Source organism: Zosterops lateralis (assembly GCF_965231275.1).
Source record: "Zosterops lateralis genome assembly, contig: HAP1_HAP1_SCAFFOLD_182, whole genome shotgun sequence".
Classification (NCBI taxonomy): domain Eukaryota; kingdom Metazoa; phylum Chordata; class Aves; order Passeriformes; family Zosteropidae; genus Zosterops; species Zosterops lateralis.
Window position 1 is genome coordinate 33,177 of NW_028154508.1, and position 24,297 is coordinate 57,473.

The window sequence follows — 24,297 nt, forward strand, 5'->3', positions numbered from 1 at the left end:
CTCCCAGGAACCCTCAGCTCCCTCAAACCCAGCATCCCCCACAGCCCCTAAAAGTTCCCCCCATGGCACCGGCCATGGCCATGTCCCCACATGTCACTGGCCGTGTCCCACCCTGTCCTCACCCATGGCTGTCTCCCCACAATGTTTCCATCCCTGTCATTGTCCCCCACGTCCTCATCTGTACCCGTGTTCCCCCCGTGTCCCCATGAATGACCATGTACCCCCCAAATATCCATGTGTCCCCATGTCACTCTCCATGTCCATGTCCCCTGTCATCCCAACCATGTCTTAGTTCCATGTCTTTATTTTTACCACACTGTTGGATATTTTAAATGAAGAGAAATGAAAAGCAAATGAAGGCCAAAAGAAAAGGATTTCCCTGTCTGTGCCAGATGAGCATCCACATGCTTAGATGGGAGGGAAGTACCATTTTTGGAGGGGTTTCCACTGCAATCTCCAAAATCTCGGTCTTTGCCCCAGATCATCACCACTTGGCTGTGGAAGACACTCTTGGGCAATAGGAAATCAAAATCATGGAATCCCTGAGGTTGGAAAACACCTCCAAGACTATCCAGTATTTATTGATGCCCCCATGTTGGAGTTGAGACGGCCATGAACTCAGAGTGCTTCAAAAAATCTTCAGAGGCCTTCAAGTATCAGCACCTTGTTATCTAGAAGTTCTTCATACCTTTTCTATGTAGCAATCCTCCAGGCAGCTCCACACAGCTCAGGCTCTTTTTCTCCTTCTTCTCTCTTTCTTCGGCAGTTCCAGCTCACTGCTTCCTGTCCCTAGAAAAGCCACTGAACCCTGTCTGTCCCTCATGCAGTGGCTCACCTTATCTGTCCCTTGCCCAGCCTCCTGTCCCTTCCTCCTCACAGCACGGCCAGCAGATGCCAACTGACTCTCTACCAACTAACTCACTTTTGTATCACACCCATAGCTGTGAGGGCAAGGCTGTTCTCACTCTTCAGTAATTAACACAGCTGCAATATATAGGGGCAGGATTGCCCTTAGCACTACATCTGTCTCCCCATACCCCCAGAAGACAGAATTGAACACAAAAGATTTTCTGGGGTTGAAAGACAACAAGTCTGCTCCCCCCAAGGAATTCCCAATGTCCGTCTGTGTCCCAATGGATGTTCCTGCCCCCGTGTTCATCCAGGTGCCCACAGGGAGACAGGAACCAGTGCAGCCCCCCCAGCCAGGTGTCTTCCCAACACGGATCACCAGGACCACGGATCACCAGGACCACGGATCACCAGGGCTCTGCCCAACGGGGTCACTGGGGATCATCCAACGCCGATCCTCCCATGGGGGATGGAGCTGGAGCAGCGCACGAAGCTCTTCCCGCACTCGGGGCACTCGTGGGGCTTCCCTTATGGTGCCTCTGTTGGTGTCTGGTCAAGTGAGAGATCCTGGAGAAGCCCTTCCCACACTCAGGACACTCGTAGGGCCTCTCCCCAGTGTGGATGCGCCGGTGCACAGTGAGGTGTGAGTTGCGCTTGAAGCCCTTCCCACAGTCGGGGCAGCAGAAGGGCCTCTCCTCTGTGTGAATCCGCTGATGTTTGAGGAGATCAGAGCTGGTCTGAAACCTCTTCCCACACTCGAGACACTCGTAGGGCCTCTCCCCAGTGTGGATGCGCTGGTGATTTCTCAGGTCGGAGCTCCATCCAAAGCTCTTCCCACATTCCCCACACTCATAGGGCCGTTCCCCAGTATGGACTACCTGGTGGCGCATAAGGTTGGTGCAGTTACTGAACCTCTTCCCACATTTCCCACACTCAAAGGGCCGTTCACCAGTGTGGATCACCTGGTGCTGGATCAGGTGGGAGCTCCGGGTGAAACCCTTCCCACACTCCCCACACTCATAGGGCCGTTTCCCAGTATGGATCCTTTGGTGCTGAATCAGGAGGGAGCTCCACCTGAAGCCCTTCCCACATTCCAGGCACTTGTGGGGCTTCTCCCCTCCATGAGGCTTCTCCACCAGCTCTGAGCTCCGCCTGGATCTCCGGCCGCCCTCCTGGCACAGGGCGGCTCTTTGCTCCTCGCAGCTCCCTGGGCTGGGTTTGCAGCCCCTCCTCCTGCGGGATCTCTGGGGCTTTTCCTCCTTCTCCATCTGGGCACTCCTTGGCAATGAAAAATCCTGGTTTGGGGAAAAAACAAATGGAAAGCACCTTAGGCTGGGGGTTCCTCCTTGCCCAAGTTATTCTCAAGAAATCAGTGGGCACCTTCTGTCTGTAAGAACCTCCAAAACACCAAGATTCAGCCCAAAAGTCCTCCAAACATCAAGATAAAATTTAAAAACTCCCCAAACATCAAGACTCAGGGAAAAGCTCTTCTAAAATACAAAGATTCCACCCCTGGCAAAAAAACAGAACATCAATATTTAGACCAATAAAGCTCAGAAACACGAAATTTACCCCCATGAAAATCATGGATCCCCCTCCTGGTCACCTGCTGCATGTGGAGGGGCAACACTCCTGGGGCTGGGGGGAGGCTGCAGATACAGGGAGGGGTGGAACCTTCTGCTGCCTCCTCCTTCTCCTGGAGTAGGGAGTGTCCCTACTCCTTCTAACACTCCATTTCCTCCTACTATTCCTCTTTCTCCTGCACAATCTTCTCCTCCCACGAGCATCCTTTGACTATTTTGTTTTTCAACCCTGCTTCTCCTTCCCTTCCCCTCCTGCCCCAGGCCCAGCACCCACTGCCAGCTCCCTCTTCCCCCCCAAACCCACAGCATCCCACCGGAGGGGCACGGATGGAGCTGGGGCAGCTCGGGCTGGGGCAGCGCTGGGCTCTCGGCCGCTCCCGCCCGCACTCGCTCCCCACTGCAGCCGCTCCCGCCACGACAGCGCGGGGGGACTGAAGAGAGAAACAACAAGGATGACACCTCACCACCTGAGCCTGGGGCTGGACAACTGGGCTCCAACATGCAAATGGACCAAAACAGCAAAGTTTAGGACCTCGTGACCAGTCGTCCATGAGGAGACCATTTGAAGTCCACCTTGAGTGTAGCCCTGGTCAGGCTCCTGCCCTGCCCAAGGTCTGCCCTAAAGAGCTTTCAATAAATATCTGCTTTATTCTCTAGCTCTGTCCAGTCTCTGTTTCAGGCCAGCCTTCCCAAGGCATCATTCTCCCAGAGGTAATTAAGGACATGGACACCCAGAGGGGCAAGAAGGGAAGTCCAGAAGGGATTTAGACAGCAGGGGATGGATGGTGTTGGTGTGCTGGGAAGGGTGAGGGGGAAGGGGAGGGTGCAGGATTACAGTTAAGGCAAGAGGCAGCAGGAGGAATCTCTGTGGTGAGAAAGAGGATGATGGAAAAGAGCAGGAAGAGAAAAATACTGAGGACTGGGACGTTTTCAAGCAGGGTGTAATGCTCAAACTCTGGGAGCTGGTGCAGATGGTTTGTAGCCCCGGTTGGCAGGAGAGGCAAACAAGGAGGTCAGGATCCCAGGGGGTTTCTCTGTGCTGGGGAGCGGCAGGAGCGGGCGCAGAGGGGCGGCACCGGGAGCACGGGCTGGGGGCCTGTGGGGAGCTGCGGGGCCGGGCCGGGGCTGTGGGGCAGCCGGGGCTCAGCGCCGGGCGCTGCCTGAGCCCACCACCCCCCGGGCAGGGCCGGCACTGGCCCCCGGCCCCCAGGAGGCTGCGGGACGCCCCGGCCGCTGCCCGGCCCCGTGGAGCTGCCGGCCCTGCCCGCCGGGGGAGCCGCCTTTGGACACTGCGGCACCACAGGCACCGGCTCTGGGATACGGGCTCTGCAGGGCACGGCCAGCACAAGCACCAGCGCCAAGGAAGGAAGGGAAGGGAAGGGAAGGGAAGGGAAGGGAAGGGAAGGGAAGGGAAGGGAAGGGAAGGGAAGGGAAGGGAAGGGAAGGGAAGGGAAGGGAAGGGAAGGGAAGGGAAGGGAAGGGAAGGGAAGGGAAGGGAAGGGAAGGGAAGGGAAGGGAAGGGAAGGGAAGGGAAGGGAAGGGAAGGGAAGGGAAGGGAAGGGAAGGGAAGGGAAGGAAGGAAGGAAGGAAGGAAGGAAGGAAGGAAGGAAGGAAGGAAGGAAGGAAGTGTTATATGTGTGTATTATAAAATTGGCTTTTCGCAAGATGTATGCTATATGATTAATAACATAGTAAGGATATAAAGATATAAAGTTTATTTCTGCTATTGGTAAGACTAGATATAAAGGGAGTAGTTGATGTAGCAGCTGCTTAAACTGTCTGTTTGGTTGGGATAACATCCAGTGAACATGTAAAGAAGACTCTGCTACTGATAACACCAACTATCAGCATCTACCACCCGCAGAAGGCACCGACCAAGGCCCAAGCTGGATGCGATAGAAAGGACACAGCCACGAAACACGCATGCTCTAAAAAGGCGGACCCAGGGAGGGACCATGCAGAGCAGTTCCTGGAATATGGAAACTAGTTTATGGAATTTCATATATCGATATAACGAGAAGGGTATTTAACGAGTGTCTCTGAGAAAGCAAGGTGTGGACTTGGCTGAATGCCGAGTCACCCGGCCGGCCGTCCTTGGTTTTTTTCTTATCTCCTAATTGTCTTAATTATTTTATTAAACATATTCCTTAAAATTTACTAAAAAGTGAACCTCGTTTTTCACAATTTGGGGGCTCTTGCCGGGATATACCTCGACCCTGAAACCCCAGGAAATCCACAGGGAGGGAGGCGCCCCGCCTGGGTTTTTGGCGGTCCAAAACTTTGTTTTTCCTGGTGAGAATTGGGGATTGCAGGTAAACATCCAAAGAGACAAGCAAGGAGAAAGAAAAAAGCAAGTAAGGAAAAGGGAAAAGGCTCCCTAAAACTGCAGTATTTTTGCTCCATAAAAACCTCGTGCACGAAGAACCTGAGGAAGAAAATGGTTGTGAGTAATTCTCAGGGGAGCGGGTTAAAAGGGGGGTCTGTGTGCTGTGTGAATGGGACACTGGCTGGGTACCCCAGACTGGTGAAGTGAGTGTGGTGTGGCTTCTCATGCTGTTCGTTATCTCGCAAGGGAAACGGCCAGCACAGAGGTGAAGCAAAAGATAAAAAGTGTGAATGTGACCCCCGAGTGATTGGGACGGGATCCCAGAGGAAAGAGGGGTTGTAAAAAACCCCGGGTGGCTGGGATGGTCCCAGGGAGGGGTGGACCCTCAGGAAGGGAGCCGATAGTTTTCCTATACAACCCACTGGGAAAACGGGATACTGGGGGGGGGAAACGTTTGAACCCCCTGGTCTGGGACGGGGTCCCAGGAAAAGGGCTTGGACCCCTTAAAGGAAGAGAGCAAAGGACACCTAGACTTGCTGCTGAATTAAAAGGGTTACGTAAGACCCAAGAGCATTTAGGGTTTGGCCAAATATAGGTATTTTGGGGTTTTTGCCAGATTGAGGATAGAAACACAAAAAAAGCCTTGCAGGTGTAAGGTCCAAGACACCTGGGCTTTGGAAAAGGCTGCCAGGTTGAGGAATACTAAAGGCTTGAAAAGTGTGATAATCTAAGAACATCTGGGGGTTAGTCAAATACCTATGAGTAAAAACTAACAATTTTTTTTTTTTAAAAAAAGGGTACCAATCTTTTTGTGTTGTCTTTGTGTAAGTGGAAGTAAGTGCAGCTGAAGAGGTGTGCTTGTTGTGGAGTTTATTTGTGTTAAAGAAGTGAATTGTTGAAATGGTTAAAATGTCTGAATGGAAAAGGGGGAACTGCAAGGGAATTAATGAAGAATTCAGGTTCAAGAGGGCTGTCTAAAAAGAGGATTGGTGCAGTTTTGCAGATTAATGGGGAAATTCATTTGGAAGAGTTTTTATTGTTGTTGTTATTGTTGTTCTTGAGTGAATGTATGTGTAATATAGACTGCTGAAGTAAAATAGGAGTTTTTGTTTTGAAAGATGGAGTATGCAGCACATGGTGCTGTGCTGCTGAGCTGATGAGTTTTCTGTGCCTCGGGGGAAAAAGGGAGGGGGTGGTGTTCGGGCTGTTGGATGGCTGAGAGGAGACCAGGCAGTGACTGGATGGAATCCTGAAGGTGGGATAGAAGCTTAGAGAGTCTTATGTTAGAGGTCTTGAAAGGTTTTTTGAGAATTTTGGAAATTCTTAGAGGTCTTAGAAGTTGTTTTTGTTTGGTTTGGTTTTTGGTTTTTTGGGGGGGCATTGAAATTGCCTAAAGAGAGCTATAAGACATCAAATGCTGGGGGGTGACCTCAGAAATAGGAAGGAATAGTTTTAATGGAACAGAAGATTGGAGTCAAAAGAGTTGTGAGAGTTCTGGTGTTCGATAAGAAGGAATTAGAAGAAGAAGGAATTATGGATGAAATTAGATCTTTTGTTATTGGGAATTTTTTTTAAACAAAATTAATGCTCAAATGCCATGAGTAAAATGTATGTTGGGAGTCCAGATGCAACTCAGATTGGAACCTGAAAGTAACACCCTATGAGATAATGTTTAAATTATGAAATAAAGAGAAATTAATGTTAAGAGGGTATAGCTTTACAATTGCAAAAATGGGAGAGGAAGTTCTTTAACCCCACAGTGGGAAGATGCTTTTTCAGGTATTGCAGGCAACTGAAGCTGCGGTATGGCTGAAAAACTAAAGCTGCAAGTTTTGAATCAACGTCAGCAAAATCAAGAGACCGGTGTGAGAACCCAAGAATGAACTGTAGCATCTAAACCAGGTGATACAAAGTTGAATTTTAAACAGAGCTGAGTGGTCATGAACTGGAAAAGACTCAAGTAAATTTGGAAGTTATGGACAAAGGACTTTCTCTGTTTTACTTCTCTGCGTAACACCTAAAAATCAGTCCGGTCTGTCAAATGCTACCTCTGTTTCTTCACAGCTACAAAGGAAATGGACTTTCAAGTAATTCTAGTGTGGGGAGTTGAAATTGAAATATGTAATATTGGTTTTTTTTTTTGAAAGTGTTTATGTCACTCCACTGTATAATATTGCAGGTACATGAAAATCACAAGAAAAAGACGGGCTCCATATCCCTAACATTTTGGCTAATTTATTTTAGGTTTTATATCTTACAGAACAAACAATATGTTTTTGCCTCCTTTATTTTTCCTATTTTTGTGTGTGTTTAAGGTACTTCTTTCATACTAACTTAAAGACATTTTATTACTTATTAATCTGTTTTGTTTAAAGAAGGAGGGCAGAGAAGAGCGCCTATGTGAAATACCAAGAGGATATGTTAGTGCTCACAAAATATAGGGTGAACTACTACCCGGCAGAGTGGGAACTAAGGAAAGAGTTTTCAACTAAACTGGTACTGTGTCAAAGTTAATACAGGAGCTGTGATTCCTTTGTGTACACACACAACATTTGTAACCAATACAGGACATTCTTCAGTTACGCTGGCAGCGTTGTCCCCACAAAAAGGTACAGATAATTACTGATAGAAATCTAGTTCTGTCAGGTTTATTCTCAAGAGCAAATTTTTCTTCTACTATTTAGAAGTCATGAGAAGGGATATAAAGATTTGTTCTTCAAATGGGTGGATCAAAAATAATTTAAGGAACTAATTATATAACTTTATAAGGTGGAAAAACTTTGTCATTCGCCTCTTGGACAGAGGTTGAGATGTAGGTATTGGTTGAGAAGTTTTTTTTTTTGTTGTTTTTTTTTCTTTTTCTATGGGCAGTTCTTTGTGTGTCTTTGTTAAGAAACTTTTGAAGGTGTTTTGGTTTTTTTTTATGTAAGAAGATGTCAGATTTTCTTGTAGAATATAAGGAGAGATAGTATGAATGACAAGATACTTGCTGCTTGGAAATATTATTGTGGTATATGCAAAATTTTTCTAGTAGTTTCATTTATTTCCCTGCTTGATAAGTTACTATGAATTTTGCAGAAACTGTTTTGGAAGCTTTTTTTCTTAGTTTTCCAGCTGGCTGCAGATGAGACCTAGCTCACAAAACCGGTGGTGTTAATTGTCAAAGGGGGTTCTTATCGAAGTTTCTAAGGAGTATCTAATCTTTCAAATCAATGCATGTCAAATTGAGTGAGTGTGTTTGCCTTAGATAGAAATAAATCCTATAGTGTATGTACCTTTCTAAGTTCTCCTAAATAGTGAAGGAAAATCTTCTAGAATAGCAAGAATTCATTGTCTTCCTGCCCTAAGAATAGGCTGAGCAGAGGATTGGCCCACCAGAAACCTTCAATATGATAAAACTCTAACATCAGAATATTTATTAAGTTAACAAGTTAAGACTAGTCCATAGATACTTCAATAGAAAAGAAAGAAGTAAAGGGGTAAAAGAAGTTTCTGGGGGGGTTTTTTCTCTCTCTGTATTTTAAGTTATTTTTTTTGTTGAGTAAATTTTTTTCTCTCTCTTTAAATTTCTTTTTAACCTGTCCCTCAATCCTAGTTACAGTTAAAAAGGTGGAAGCTTTCAAAAATTAAATGGTATCAGAAGTGATTCCCCAGAGAGGAAGATGACACCCTAATTTCAGTAGAATGATCATGCAGAAAAGTCACAGTACATGGAATAGCTGAACTAAAGGCGCAGTTTTACTCGAAGTGCAGCTCTGGCCAGCATAATTAATTGTCAGTTCTAAAAAGGCTTTGCAGCTGGCCTTTGGATTAAAAGACTTTACTGCCTTTTAGTGATGCATGTGCACATATATCTTGGTAAATGGGGATTACCAGTGCCTGTTGAGTGGGAAATACCTGAGGAACAGTGGAGAGAATTACGGTTTAAAAAAAAATGTCAAAGGCAATTTGTCTGAAAACTAACAAACAAACAAACAAACAAACAAAAAGAATTGACAAGGAAATAGAGGGCAAGACTGGATTGGCCGCTGTACTTGCCACCAAGAAGATCATCTACTCCTGCTGTGGGTTGCAACCCCACAGGCATGGAGGGTGGAGGTATAAGCCATACCAGACCTCTGTCATTCCTTCTTCTGACACTCATTCTTTGTCTTTTCCCTTATGGGATATTGGCAAAATCATGCTACAGATACTATTGAAAGTTCTATATGAAAAGACACCGAGGTTCCTTTCTTATTACACATACCCATATTGACAGTTACTGTTATAACTCATCCAAATTAGATAGTTGTATTCATAATTGGGAAAATATTAAATTGCGGAAAACTTGAGGACCAATGGTGACTGGTTGGAAAGTGTCTATAAGAGGAAATAATAGAAGCTGTAAAACAAGGAATATGGCTCAAAGCCAAATGAATTCTAAAAGAAGGAGTGGGGTTTGTTATATGTGTGTATTATAAAATTGGCTTTTCGCAAGATGTATGCTATATGATTAATAACATAGTAAGGATATAGGATATAAGTTTATTTCTGCTATTGGTAAAAGAAGATTAGATACAATGGGAGTAGTTGATGTAAGTATGCTTAAACTGTCTGTTTGGTTGGGATAACATCCAATGAACATGTAAAGAGGACCCTGCTATTGATACACCAACTATCAGCATCTCCCACCTGCAGAAAGCACGGACCAAGGCCCAAGCTGGACGCCATAAAAAGGACACAGCCACGAAACACGCATGCTCTAAAAAGGCGGACCCAAGGAGGGGCCATGCAAAACAGTTCCTGGAATATGGAAACTAGTTTATGGAATTTTATGAATATTCATATATCGATATAACGGGAAGGGTATTTAACGAGTGTCTCTGAGAAAGCAAAGTGTGGACTTGGCTGAATGCCGAGTCACCCGGCCGGCCGCACTTGGCTTTTTTTACCTCCGAATTCTCTTAATTATTTTATTAAACATAGTTTTTTAAAATTACCAAAAAGTGAACCTCGTTTTTCACAATTGGGAATTGCAGGACCTGGATTGATGATTCTCTGCTCCAGCTAAAACATTGGATGACTTTTTAACCCCAGACAGACTCAATGTTATGGTTTGGACATGGGAAAGGGAACAAAACTTGAGAAATGAAAAAAAACTCCAAAATTATTAATGCTCAAGCCATGGCTCCTTCAGACTCAGAAAAGGAACTGGAATTGTATGTGAGTGTTAAACAGGGCCATGCCAAAGGAATTCTTGTGCTAAAATGTTTAACCCAGTGGCCAGAGTGGCCCCACTGTCTGCAGAATTGTGCAGCCACAGCTTGAATGGGACCTGAGGCCTGAAAACTGACAGCACAAGGATCTCCTGTTGTCCAAGTCTGGCATCAAGTTCAGGCTTTGAGAACCAAAAGAGCAGGGCTGGGTTATTCCAGCAGGAAACTTGTTCAGTGGCACAGGAGGATTTAGAAGTGAGGACAGGGGAAGGGTTTAACCCAGCCTCCTGTTGGAACAGCCTGCACAGGGGCTGGGGAGAAACCCATGACTGCACTGAGGTGACAGAGCTCCAGAGCCAGGCTGGGAGAGATTGATGAGACATTCCCTGGCCTCAGGGAGAAAAGGTGTTTCTGGATGGGGCTCCAAGGGCAGCAGAAGGGAAAAGAGTTACAAGACATGCTGTTATTTAGGAAAGGGAATTAGACAAAGCACAGGTTACCCCCCACATGGTCAGCTCAACCGGCAGAGCTGTGTGTGCCTGTGAGAGCCTGGGACTGAAATGCCCTGAGCAGGAAGGCTGAAATATCTCCTGCTGACACCATGTCACCCAACAGGGGGCCAAAAGCAATTCTGACTTCTGCAGTAATCACTGGATCACTTAGAAAGCTATTTCTGAAACAAATAATTCCAAGAGAAAGGATTGTGGAAGCAATAAACTACAATAGGGGAACTCATTTTACAGGAAAGATCCTTCAGGGGGTTCTGGCAGCTTTAGGAACACAATGGGACCTCCACAACCCCTGGCACCCCCAGAGCTCAGGTCAGGTAGAAAGAATGAATGGGGAAATAAAGAAACACCTTTGGAAGCTGCTGACAGAAACCAAGAGGCCACAGGTGGGGCTTTTGCCATTGGCTCTGGCAAGAATAAGAGCCAGATCCAGGGCACATATTCAATTATCTCCCTTGGAATTGATCTTTGGAATTCCTTCCCCTGGCAATTCTCCACCTAGTGCAGGCTGGAGATAAGGGATGTGTATTTAGAGCAGCCTGTGGCCAGAATCCTGTCTCCTGTGAAATCTCTCCCACTGGAAGCTGGGCTGGCACAGACCCTGCCTTGGGCCTTTGCTGTTCACACCATCCAACCAGGACATGGGGCCCTGCCTGAGGAGTGGGAAGAAGCACCACTGGGGGCCAAGTGGCCCATCCCAAGTGTCCCTGAGCACAGAAACAGCCCCAGCACAGCTCAGCACGGGGGGACCCCTCACCCTGGGCTCAAGGGCTCGGAAGGCCCAAAGGAGATTTGGACTTCCCGGCTGCAGGAGGAGGATGGGAGGCCACGACTGACCCGCCCTGAAGGCACCGGAGCAGCAGCCAGGGCTCCACAGCGGGGGAAGCCCCTGTGCCTGCCCACAGATCCTCTGCTGGAATAGTCTGCCTGGGCACCTCCTGGGCCATCTCCAGACACTGGGGGCCCAGCCTTGCTGCCACTGCTTCAGCTTCAGGGCTTTCTGTGCCTGCACTCGCCACAGGGGCTGGGGAACACAACGGGACAATTCCACTCTGGCTCTCAGTCACACTCACACACGGGGCTGGATGGGATCACATTGCTCCAAAATATACCAAGTTCAAATTTAAAAAAAAATCTTATTTCGCTAGTCAGGCTTGGTTTGCCTTTGCCCTGGACAAAGGAATTTTAAATATTATCTTTTAAAGGATGTTACAGCACTCAACAGAGATGAGTTTAACATCTCAGCAGACTGGGAATAGCCCAAAAGACACCCACAAAGACAACGACCATCAACAAAACATCAACGACCATCAGCAAACAGCAACCAACATCTGCCCCAGACACTGCCCTGGAATAGCTGGAGACATCTGGTCTGGAAAAGGCTGATGAGGAAATCCAGGAGTGGGGACCTAATTAACATCAGAGGCAAAGAAATCCGGCTCCAATAGGAAACCAAATACTCAGAACTCAGCGACTTGGAAGCAATGAACATCAAACCAATGGATTTCTATGGGTTCAGACTGTAGAAAGTTTAGGAAAAATCCAGTAAAACTCACATGTCATGGAATGATTTCCACTGCACACCCTGGCTACGAGTGGATGAAATGATTTCTGTTGCACATCCTGGCCAAAATCAAGTAATGCCTTGACTCTCTAACACTAAAAATATTGTTGGAGAAATTCTGTTTTTCTCACCGTTTCTGTGACAAGATTACACCACCACAATAATTTCTCATAATAATCCTGCTTTTATATTGTCAGTTACGTTTGGACCAGGGGTGTGAATCAATTCCTACTCCTAGGAGGAAAAGTAAATAAAACTTGATTACTTTGAAATGTTTTTGTCTATGTTTGTGTGAGGCTCTTAGTGATGGCAAAATTTCGGTTTGGGTTTTTCGATGTTCATCTTTAGGCTGCATTTTGCAAAACTGGAAGAGCTTTAAAGGTGACCCTTAAAGGCATAAACAGTCAAAAGAATTAAGCAGTTAAATTAACAGTTAAAACAAAAGCAGATTGTGGGGGGGCACATGTGAGTCATTCAGTGGCTGCTCTGGAAGAGAAGCTCCATTCCAGGCAGCCAGGAGAGGAGCTTTAGAAATGCAAATTAACACTGCTGGGGAAAAGTGGGGACAGTGCACCAGGCTCTTCTTGCCTGCGGGAGGAATTGGGCTGATTCCCTCTGCCCCTCAGCCCAAGCTCTGCCTGCTTGCACAGATGGAATTGGCACAGCCAAAGGCAGAGCACACAGGGAGGAGATCTGACTCTGCAACACAAATTGCTTCAGCTGCAAAGGGAAACAGCCAGTGGAGAATGGTGTGAAAACTTCACTACAACAAGTGGGGGGAATCATCCCTCTCCCCACTCCAACATGTGCTGGCACTGTCTGTGTCACACAGGGACCATCAGACCACTGGGCTGTTTGTGCTACCACAGGCTCAGAGAAATCACTTGGGAATCCAAGTCTGGGATGATTTAATTGGAGAAAAGAGATCAATTGATGCAGCCCTGGGTTAAACGAATGCTCTTTCTCCTCTGTTGTGCTACAGCAACTCTCATCTTTGGGCCCTGCACCACACCTTGCTGAGGGCAGCTCATTCAGCAGCTGAGCAAGGGGATGCAGGTGGCAGCCAGGCCTCCTGAGCCACACACGGCTACAAAAGGACAGGAACTGTTAAAAATGACCCGATAATATTGGCTTTGACATTTGTGCATTAGTCTTTATATGTGGTTATTGATTTCAAGTACGGTGGAATTTATAATCTCTTTTAGCTGCTTGCTAATAAAACTTATTTCTCATTTTAAGTATGCAAATTAAAGCCCATGGAAATAGTAGTGTGATGAGTGTTATGTTGATGTATTCACCTTACAGCTTATAGAAATAATTACGTGATGAGTGTATTGTACCACAGGCCTTAGCAAAATATAAAATGTTAAAATACTTTTTGTAACCGAGAGAACTGTGTAAAGCAATTAGGTTGTTTCCCACATCTGCTGACTGACCTCTCCAAGTGATAAGGGTGACACCAACCAGAGCACGGGAGAAGAATCAGAGAAGAATTTGTTACCTGTTCAGTATCTGGGAAGTCTGAAACAACAGGATGAAGCCACAAGAAGAAATAAAATATATTGACCCGATCCACAGGATGTTATTTAGATAAGCCAGAACAGAAACCCAAAATAAAGCAAAGTTTCTATAACAATGAACGCTACCAAGAATATTTGAATAATGCATGAAACTCATGAACACGTATGTGCCTTAGTAAAGTAACAGTACAGAGATAACACTGTCTTAACGCACCCACGGGTGCCTTGGCTGATCGCCAGGAACACCCAGCGCTGGACATGGTCCTGCTTTTTCCCTTATTGAACTTTGGAAAAATATTCTAAGACTGAATATTCGTTTTTCTCAGAATTGACGTCACTGACAATAATCCCAAAACCAGAGAGGACCCAGCAAGAAAAAACAGAGTCAACGAGTGAATCTGCTTGGAGACAGGGCCGGGGACTGGGAGATAAGGGAGCAACGGGAGAATCCATCAGTTTCAGAAAATGTTCCTCATTGACACGGACTGTGCTCAGCCAAGGCCCTGCGAAATTCCTGAACACGGAGAAGAAGAACAAAGACCGAGCAGAGCCGGGAATATCGGATGTTCTACAAAAGGGGGGCGCATATTAACGAGGACATGCAGGAGGCGGATCGGGAAGTCGGAACTTTCCAAGGACCTTCGCCACGGGGCAAAGGGACAGGGAGATGCAGAAGGGAAAATCAGGAGAAAAAGGAGGCCGCGTCCTACAACAATTGGAGAGACCCCCCGGCAAAGGCCGCACGGCCTCTCCCTTTGTTCAGGAATAAAGTCACTTTTACAGGACTCCTCGGGCTCCTGTGGGGACACAAACCTCTGGCCACCTCTGGGAATTTTCCCGCACAGCCCCCCCCCGGGGACAGGGCGGCCACCTCCGTCCTCCCCACAGGAACCGGGACGAGCCGGCGCTGCTCCGGCAGCGGCTCCTGCCGAGGCAGCGGCGGGAAGGAGAGCGCGGGCAGCCGCTCCCGCAGCGCCCTCAGGCCACGGGCAACACGGCGCCGACACGGCACAAGGAACCCGCCGGAGCCCCCTGCCGCCCCCTCCGCCCGCAGCCAGCCCCGAGCCCCGGCAGAACCGAGCGCGGCTCCCACCTGCGCTGGGGCCGCCTCCGAGCTCCGCCAGTGCCGCCTCACCGGGCTCCGGCCGCTGCCGCCGCTCCCGGGGCCGGTCCCGGTTTCCAGAGTCGCTCCGCGCTCCGGGGGCCGATCCGAGCATGGCGGAGTGGGCGGGCCGGGATCGTCCCTCAGCCCAGCTCTGACCAATCAGCGCGCGAGAAGGAGACGCGGCGGGAGACGTCGGCCAATGGGGGAGAGGGGCGGGCTTGGCGCGCGGCACAGAACTGCCGCGATCCCGTCCTGTGATTATTCCATTGTTTCCCTAATTTGAAAAGTCGGATGTGAAACTGGGCTGGGATGTCCCTCCGGGCACAGCGCCGGGTGAAGCCGCCGAAGTTCGGCTTTTCCTGCCAGGCCCCGCCTCTCCTGTTCCCAACAGGGACACAAAGGGCGGTGGCAGCGCTCAGTGTCCCTGGGCTCCAGCCCGCCCGGACAGGGGCTGCAGGGGACGGTCCTGCGCCTCCTCGGGGCTGCCGGTTCTTCCCCTCGGAGGCCGAGCCCGATCCGCAGCCGCCCCGGGCCGGCACTCGGCAGGTCCCAGGCGCTGTCACCGCCTGTCCCGGCCCGGAGCTCGTCTGCACACACTTTCCTCGGGCGCAAGAAGCCACTTGTCCTAAGCAGGAAGGGGCCACTGGTGGGTGTGCAATGAATGAAGATGTGGAGAATGAGCCCCGCTCCAGTACTGGGAGGGTGAAGAAGCCCCTGAAATGCCAGAACGGATCAGAAGCTGAGAACATACAGAAGAAACCCCTACAGTTTCTGTGTGAGTGCAGGGCCCGCGCCGTGGGCTGTAGGGAGGGGACAGTGTCACCCCACAGGTGCACAGGGCTGGCAGGGCTGTGGCTGTTTCCAGGGCTCTGGAAGAGCCCTCCTGCTCTGCTGGGCCCCCGCAGGGGCCGGGACCGACACCCCCGGCTGCCCCCGGCGCTGGGCAGTTCTTCTGGCCCCGGCTGTGCCCTGGCCCTGGCTGTGCCCCTGTCCCTTGTTTCTCTTGCTGCCAGCTGAGTGAGGGGCACACAGAATGGGGGATCCCTCCTGTGTCCCCCGGGTGTTGGGTGGGGGGATGTGAGGGCTGGGCGTGCTCAGGACAGCCCCGTCCTCACAGCCATGGACTCTTTACTGCTGCAGGTGAGAGGTTCAGATCCCATCCCAAGGTCACCCTGGTCCTGACTCTGCTCGTGATGCTGGTCCTGGCTTTGGTGCCGGCCTTGGCTGTGCTGTCAGGTAAGGGAGGAGCAGCTGCCTCAGCCCAGCCCCTCGGGGCACAGCAGGGTCCCTATTGCCTGTGGAGGGGAATCCTGGACCTTCTCCTCTTCCCTCTGCAGGGGGAAGACAAACAAACATTGCAGCTTTTCCTGGCACTCCGCTGGCCTGTCCTGATGACTGGGTCGGGTACCGCAGGATCTGCTACTTCCTCTCGAAGGATCAGCACACCTGGGATCAGGGTCAGGCTCGGTGCTCTGAGCTCGGGGCCTCCCTGGCCGTGCTCAGGGATGAGGAAATGGTGAGTGAGGGGCTGGGGGTGTGGGGTGTCCGAGGGGGGCCTGGGGGGCTCCTGGGCTGGGGGTGCAGATCTGACTGCTGGTCTCTTCACTTCCCAGGAGTTCCTGTCCCGCCCCAGCCGGAAGGTCAATCTCTGGCTGGGGCTGCGCAGACGGGGACAGCAGCTTCAGTGGGAGGACGGCAGCAGCTTCAACTCCTCGTGAGTCCCAGGGAGCCGAGCAGGGCCTGGGGGATGTGGGCAGGGAATGGGGGCATGGGAGCACAGTGTGTCCCCTGTGTTGCCAGCATTGTCTCTGCTCCTCCTTGCAGGGTTCCTGTCCTGGGCGATGCAGAGTGTGTTTTCCTGGCTGAGAATAAACTCAGGAGTGTGCCCTGCTCATACCTGATGCCCTATCTGTGCAGCAGAGCCCAAACTCGGCTGTAACAGGGGATGGACAAAGCACCTTCTCTGTGCTGGGCAGTCACAGCTTTGCCCTTTCCCAGACCCTGGGGAGAGGCCCTACGAGTGTCCTGAGTGTGGGAAGAGGTTTCAGACCAGCTCTGATCTCCTCAAACATCAGCGGATTCACACAGAGGAGAGGCCCTTCCGCTGCCCCGACTGTGGGAAGGGCTTCAAGCTCAACTCACACCTCACAGTGCACCGGCGCATCCACACCGGGGAGAGGCCCTACGAGTGTCCTGAGTGTGGGAAGAGCTTCTCCACGAGCTCTACCTTGACCAGACACCAACAGAGGCACCATAAGGGAAGCCCTGCGAGTGCCCCGAGTGCGGGAAGAGCTTCGTGCGCTGCTCCAGCTCCATCCCCCATGGGAGGATCGGCGTTGGATGATCCCCAGTGACCCCGTTGGGCAGAGCCCTGGTGATCCGTGGTCCTGGTGATCCGTGTTGGGAAGACACCTGGCTGGGGGGGCTGCACTGGTTCCTGAATCCCTGTGGGCACCTGGATGAACACGGGGGCAGGAACATCCATTGGGACACAGACGGACATTGGGAATTCCTTGGGGGGAGCAGACTTGTTGTCTTTCAACCCCAGAAAATCTTTTGTGTTCAATTCTGTCTTCTGGGGGTATGGGGAGACAGATGTAGTGCTAAGGGCAATCCTGCCCCTCTATATTGCAGCTGTGTTAATTACTGAAGAGTGAGAACAGCCTTGCCCTCACAGCTATGGGTGTGATACAAAAGTGAGTTAGTTGGTAGAGAGTCAGTTGGCATCTGCTGGCCGTGCTGTGAGGAGGAAGGGACAGGAGGCTGGGCAAGGGACAGATAAGGTGAGCCACTGCATGAGGGACAGACAGGGTTCAGTGGCTTTTCTAGGGACAGGAAGCAGTGAGCTGGAACTGCCGAAGAAAGAGAGAAGAAGGAGAAAAAGAGCCTGAGCTGTGTGGAGCTGCCTGGAGGATTGCTACATAGAAAAGGTATGAAGAACTTCTAGATAACAAGGTGCTGATACTTGAAGGCCTCTGAAGATTTTTTGAAGCACTCTGAGTTCATGGCCGTCTCAACTCCAACATGGGGGCATCAATAAATACTGGATAGTCTTGGAGGTGTTTTCCAACCTCAGGGATTCCATGATTTTGATTTCCTATTGCCCAAGAGTGTCTTCCACAGCCAAATGGTGATGATCTGGGGCAAAGACCAAGATTTTGGAGATTGTGGTGGAAACCCCTCCAAAAATGGTACTTCCCTCCCATCTAAGCATGTGGATCCTCAGCTGGCACAGACAGGGAAATCCTTTTCTTTTGGCCTTCATTTGCTTTTCATTTCTCTTCATTTAAAATATCCAACACTGTAGTAAAAATAAAGACATGGAACTAAGACATGGTTGGGATGACAGGGGACATGGACATGGAGAGTGACATGGGGACACATGGATATTTGGGGGGTACATGGTCATTCATGGGGACACGGGGGGAACACGGGTACAGATGAGGACGTGGGGGACAATGACAGGGATGGAAACATTGTGGGGAGACAGCCATGGGTGAGGGCAGGGTGGGACACGGCCAGTGACATGTGGGGACATGGCCATGGCCAGTGCCATGGGGGGAACTTGCAGGGGCTGTGGGGATGCTGGGTTTGAGGGAGTTGAGGGTTCCTGGGAAGGACATGGGGCTTGCTGAGGGCTTTGGGGACCCCAGGCCCAGCGGCTCTGGCTGCGCTGGGAGACCCTGGGGGAGGTTCTGGGGCAGCTGCTCCAGCTGCTCCCCGAGACCAGGGCAAACTTCAAAGCTTTATTGGGAACACTGGGAGCAGCCGGGTGGGGACACAGGGACAGTGGGGCTGGGGGGACACACGAGGCCCCCAAAATCATCTCGGGGGCGGAGCGGGGGGTCCCGGCCGGGCCCGAGGCCACGGGGAGGGGCTGCGGCCGCTGGCGGCTCAGGAGCTCTGTGGGCAGAGAAAAGGGGGTGACACCGGGCTGGGGGGCCCCGGGGGGGCACACAGGCTCTGGGGGAGGGGGGACACGACCCCCGGGACCCCCCCTCACCTTCTTGCACAGGCAGAGGCCCAGGCCCAGTGCCAGGAACACCGAGCCCAACACGAAGCCCCCGATCCCCGTCAGCATCTTGCTGCGGGCGGCGTCCGGCGGCATCTCTGGGGGGTCCAGAGGGGTCAGGAGCCCCACAAATCTCTCACCCGCACCCCGAGCCCCTCCAAACTCCCTCTCACTCTCTCCCACACCACCCACCGGCCCCTCCGACCTCCTCCCGATCCCTGCCCGCCCTCCCCACCGCCCACCAAAGCCCCTCCTGGCCCCTCTCACCAGCCCACAGCCCCAAACCGCTCGCCCCCCACCAAAGCCCCACCAAACCCCCCCAAACCCTCTCCCAGTCCCTTCCCAGCCCCTCCACCGCTCCCCCACACCCCTCCCAGTCTCTTCCCAGCACAACCCACCTCAGCCCCAGCCCCGCTTGCCCATCCCCCAGCTCCTCCCAGCCCCTCCAGCCTCACTCCAATCCCTCCCGCTTCCACCCGCCGCCCCCAAACTCCCTCCCGGCGCCCACCAGCACCCCCGGGACCCCACACCCCCCTCCCCAGCATCCTCCCGACTCCTGCTCAGCCCTTCCACAGCCCCCTGCCCCTCTCCCAGGTTCAACCAGGATCTCTCCAGTTCCCTCCCACTCGCTCCCAGCACACGCCAGTGCCTCTGCCAGCCCGGCCAGTGGCTCCCCCGTACCCCAGTGGCGCCTCAGGGGCTGCTCCAGGCTGACGTGCTCCACCTGGCACGTGTAGCTCAGCCCGCGCCGGGGCGGCGTTTCCAGCAGCACCAGCAGCTGGTGGCTCCAGTCCCCGTTGGGGACCACGTCGGTGGCCACCACCTGGCCCGACAGCTCCTGCTGGCCCTCGAACCACCTCACCTGGATGTGGGCGGGGTAGAAATCCATCACGGAGCACAGCAGGCCTCTGGCACTGCCGGCCTGCGAGCTGGAGGGCAGCAGCGAGATGGAAACGCTGGGGGGCACTGGGAGAGAGCGGGGACACACTGGGATCAGCTGGGGGCCACTGGGAGAGAGAGGGGAGGGGCGGTGTGGGCTTGGGAGGGGCTGGGAATGGACTGGGAGGAACTGGGATGGACTGGGAAAGACTCAGATTGACTGGGAGTGACTGGGAACGGACTGGGAATGGACTAGGAGGGACTGGGATAAGGTAGGATGGATTGGGAATGGACTGGAGGAGTCTGGGCATGGACTTGGACGGACTGAGATGGACTGGGATAATCTCGGGGGTCCCGGTGAGGGACAGGAGGCCCCGGGGATGGGCCCAAGGAGGGCTGAGGGCTCTGGGGTGATTCCCAGGGAGGGTTTGAGGGGCTCCAGGGTCACTGCCAGGGCAGGGCCCGAGGGGACACGCTCTGCCCCACGCTCACCCCTGAGCTCCACAGTGAACGGGGCATCAGTCTTGTAGTTGTGCCGGCAGTACCTGTCCACTTCACTCCGAAAATACTCAATTTTTTCCGGGTCGCTGTTCCTGTGCCGGGCCTGTTTCTCTCCATCCGGAGTGAGCCCCACAAAGTGCCCCACGTCGCTGTCGAACAGCACGTCCTGCTCCCGGTTGTAGATGCTCCTCGCCACGTACCTCACCTTCTCCGTGCCGTTAATGAAGTGACACTCGTACTTATACATCTGCTGGAACACCCCTGGGTGTGCAGGACACAGGTCAGCGGGTGCCCCCCCAGCACTACACCCCCACAATCCCAGTGCCATCCCATAATTCGGGAAGCCTTTTCCACGGCCTCAGGTCAAATGCAGAGTTTTCCTGGGGGGTCAGTGCCTGTCAGCACAGAAAGTGTGAAATTCTCATTCTCCAGGGCTCCAAGCAGTGCCGAGCCCAGGGGCAGAATGAGCTCCCTGCTCCTGCTGGCCACACCATCCTGATCCAGGCCAGCAGCCCTTGGCCTTCTCGGCCCCCAGGGCACACTGCTGGCTCGTGTCCAGCTGCTGTCACCAGTGTCCCCAGGTCCCTTTGTGCCCGGCCACTGTCCAGCCACACCGTGCCCAGCCCGTGGCGCTGCAGGGGTTAATGTGGCCAAAGGGCAGGACTGGGCACTTGGACTTGTTAAACCTCATCCTGTTGGGCTGTGCCCGTCCATCCAACCCTTCCTGCTCTGCTCTTCCTCCTCCTCCTCCTCCTCCTCCCCTTTGTGCCCCTTTTCCCGCGGGACTCGCAGGATCCTCCTCATGGGATTTCCATCCCCAGTGGGTGGATGGGGCTGGTGGGTTCCTCACCTTCCCCCGGCATCTTTTGAGCCCAAAGATTTGGACATCCTCGGTTCTGTCAGCATGACATTTTTGTGCCACATTTAATTATACAGAGAACGATCAATCTTTAATCAAGGGTGTTTCTCCCGACCACTCTATATACAAAAATCAGACTGATTAGTGTGATTGTATATTTTTAAAATTATCTCTGCATTTAATGATTTATTTTACCAGCACATGGGTGTGGACATTTTGAAGGGATTTGTTGTATGAATTTATCTGATTACTCAGAATCCATCCATTAGAGCACAGAACAGCTTAAGGAGGGCGGGTCACAATTGGAATTGATGGTGGGATTTGGATGGAGAGTCCATGAGAGAGATGGAATTTAACATCATGGGTGAAAGAGTTTCAGGAATGAGTTTTTACATATTAGTTATCATAACTGTGCTGATAAGGATACCTTGTTTACTCCAATGCATTCAACAAATGATTCATAAAGCAATTTATGGAGGCTTTAGGGCTCGAGGACAGGGGGGAGATGTTGGGGTACATCTCCCCCTGGGCCCCATTCCTGCAGGCCCAGGAGTGTCCAAACATGTAAGAACTGAATTAAAACATTCAGAAAAAACCCTAAAATACATAAATCTACACAGACATGGGGTAGAAATGCAAGATTAGTTTTAAATAGAGGATTTCAAGTGCCTGCATTAGCTACTAAGAGAAGCCATAAGACTGAGTTTAAGTTTAGTGGCATTGCCTTCTGCAAAGACAGGTAAACTCAAGTGATAACAAAAATTATATTGCCTTGCAGATAGAACAGCTAGAGCCACATACACAGAATTTGTGTAAAAAATTGCATTTGTCTTCGTACATCAATTTTGGCTTAGGATTGGTGTAGCGAGGACATAGAAAATGAAGCCAGGGTTACCAATAATAAGAGAGGGTTGAACTGAGGCAAATGTAGGTCCAACCACTCTGGTTAATCCTACAAAGTCCCTCTATTTCATCTAAAATGGCAGGTTATATACTTTTCCAGATAGTTTACAAATACAGACACATTTCCATTGGCACACAGCAGAGGAAAGAATGTAAACACACATTGTTTGGTTTACTCTTAAGGTGGCTAACACCTGCACACTAACAATTCTATTCACTGACCTTCAACACCCTCTTATCTTTCCCAAACACCTTAATATCTAATTCTAGCTACGCCACAGCTCACTGAAAATTTTTTGTTGTGCCACAGGCCTTGGGCCCAACTAGGCCTCAGGTCAGGCCTCAGTCAGGGTAGTTCAATATCTAGATATAAATCATGTTTCCTTTCCCTAAGAAATTAGCAAGAAGAAAATTCGTATATGTGCCTAAAAACAGAAAAAACTGCCCTACTTTGAGAGCAGACAGGATGGGACTCGGAAAAATACTGATGCTGCTGTTGTTCCTGCTGCTGCAGATAAGAGCTCACGGGACAGAGACAACTGATGCCTCTGCTGCTGCTGCTGGGGCTGCTGATTCTGCTTGGGACTATGAGAATTTATATATAGAAGGTTTCTGTGAATTGCTGTGGACTCTGATAACTTTGCCTTCATGGGACTGATTGAACAATGTAAAAGAGGATTTGTTTTTATAACCCCCCAGGTTCCAGTCCTCACTGAAGGCGCCCTGAGCTCTCGGTGTCAGGGATGGAGCCGGGGCAGGTCGGGCTGGGGCAGCGCTGGGCTCTGGGCCCGGCCTGGGCGCCCCCCACACGCCCCCTCCCCAAATTAAATTCCCCCAGAGCCTTTTGGGGTTCCCTGGGAGCCGCCTTGGGGTTCAGGTGCCTCCCGAGGCCCCCCCAGACCCTTGGGGTGACACGGGGGGGACACACGGGGGTCCCCATTCCCGATCTGGCCCGGGGCCGCCTCTGCCCCCCCAATCACAGCCCCCCCCAAGTCCCTCCCCAGAGCCCCCCACAAACCCCACCGGGCACAACTGGGAAGCTTTATTGGGAACACTGGGAGCAGCCGGGCGGGGACACAGGGACAGCTCTGGGCACGGGCAGGGGGGACACACGAGGCCCCCAAAATCATCTCGGGGACGGAGCGGGGGGTCCCGGCCGGGCCCGAGGCCACGGGGAGGGGCTGCGGCCGCCGGCGGCTCAGGAGCTCTGTGGGCAGAGAAAAGGGGGTGACACCGGGCTGGGGGGCCCCGGGGGGGCACACACGCTCTGGGGGAGGGGGGACACGACCCCCGGGACCCCCCCTCATCTTCTTGCACAGGCAGAGGCCCAGCCCCAGCGCCAGGAACACCGAGCCCAACACGAAGCCCCCGATCCCCGTCAGCATCTTGCTGCGGGCGGCGTCCGGCGGCATCTCTGGGGGGTCCAGAGGGGTCAGCACCCCCCAAAACCTCTCACCCGCACCCCGAGCCCCTCCAGCCTCCCGCTCTCCCCCACACCACCCACCGGCCCCCAAAACCTCCTCCCAATCCCTGCCTGCCCTCCCCACCGCCCACCAAAGCCCTTCCTGGCCCCTCTCACCAGCTCACAGCCCCAAACCGCTCGCCCCCCACCCAGGCCCCACCAAACCCCCCCCAAACCCTCTCCCAGTCCCTTCCCAGCCACACCAGGCCTCACGCAGACCCCTCCCAGTTTCTTCCCAGCACAACCGACCTTATCCCAACCTTCGCTTTCCAATCCCCAGCCCCTCCTTCCAGCCCCTCCAGGCTCACCCAAATCCTTCCCACTCGCTCCCAGCACACTCCAATCCCCCTCCCAGCCCGGCCAGTGGTTCTCCGTTCCCCAGTGCCGGCTCAGGGGCTGCTCCAGGCTGACGTGCTCCACCTGGCAGCTGGTGGTGACCCCGTGCCGGGTGTGGTTTCCAGCAGCACCAGCAGCTGGTGGGTCCAGTCCCCTGATGCTCCACTTTGAGATCCCAGGGATCCCAGGGCTCTCTCCTCTACAGGCTCATCCCTTTCCAGCCTGCCAGGGGTCCCCCAGCTCTGGGATCACCCCTCTCTGCTCTCCCCACCCTGAGGGTCCAAGGGTTTTCCCTCCTCTGCTCTCCCAGGGGTCCCCAGGGCCAATGTCCTCCCTCTGCAGATCCCAAGCGATGGCCACGTGGACCCCCAAAGATCCCCCCAAGGGGCACCTACACACACCGATGGGGACCTCCCTGGGGCACCTCCCAGGGACGCCAGATGATATTTGGGGCTCAATTCCACAATTTGCCAGCTCCAAACACACCCCAATAAAAAGACTCTCTCAGGGAACCCTCGATAGATTTGGGACCAAGTTCCCCTCCCTGCTCACGTCATCACGGGATGCTGTGGGGGCCACTGTCCCCTGGCCGGGGGTGCTGCGGACACAGGGGCACTGGAACCTCCTGCTTCTCCTCCTGTTCCTGCCCCTGCTCCTCCTTTTCCTCTCTTCCTCCTCCTCCTCCTGCTCCTCC

At 52.1% G+C, this 24,297-nt stretch overlaps 3 protein-coding genes across 3 annotated transcripts; 1 reads left to right on the top strand and 2 right to left on the bottom strand.

Moving 5' to 3' along the window:
* Positions 1 to 478: 478 nt before the first annotated feature.
* Positions 479 to 14,810, bottom strand: LOC310923664 (uncharacterized protein). Its single transcript, XM_083885585.1, has 2 exons — positions 14,640 to 14,810; positions 479 to 2,144 (listed from the first exon to the last, which is right to left on the bottom strand). The coding sequence occupies exon 2, from the start codon at positions 2,115 to 2,117 to the stop codon at positions 1,281 to 1,283; it is 837 nt and encodes a 278-aa protein (XP_083741711.1). The 5' UTR covers positions 2,118 to 2,144; positions 14,640 to 14,810; the 3' UTR covers positions 479 to 1,280.
* Positions 14,811 to 14,960: 150 nt separating this feature from the next.
* LOC310923660 (uncharacterized protein) lies at positions 14,961 to 16,369 on the top strand (the record flags this gene model as incomplete). The annotated part of the gene is made up of 4 exons (XM_083885582.1): positions 14,961 to 15,426; positions 15,792 to 15,887; positions 15,989 to 16,167; positions 16,265 to 16,369. 4 exons carry the CDS (start codon positions 14,961 to 14,963, stop codon positions 16,367 to 16,369), a joined length of 846 nt encoding a protein of 281 aa, XP_083741708.1.
* An 844-nt stretch (positions 16,370 to 17,213) lies between these two features.
* Positions 17,214 to 20,299, bottom strand: LOC310923661 (HLA class II histocompatibility antigen, DQ beta 2 chain-like; the record flags this gene model as incomplete). Its single annotated transcript, XM_083885583.1, has 3 exons — positions 20,088 to 20,299; positions 19,290 to 19,629; positions 17,214 to 17,226 (listed from the first exon to the last, which is right to left on the bottom strand). Exons 1-3 carry the CDS (start codon positions 20,158 to 20,160, stop codon positions 17,214 to 17,216), a joined length of 426 nt encoding a protein of 141 aa, XP_083741709.1. The 5' UTR covers positions 20,161 to 20,299.
* Positions 20,300 to 24,297: the final 3,998 nt, after the last annotated feature.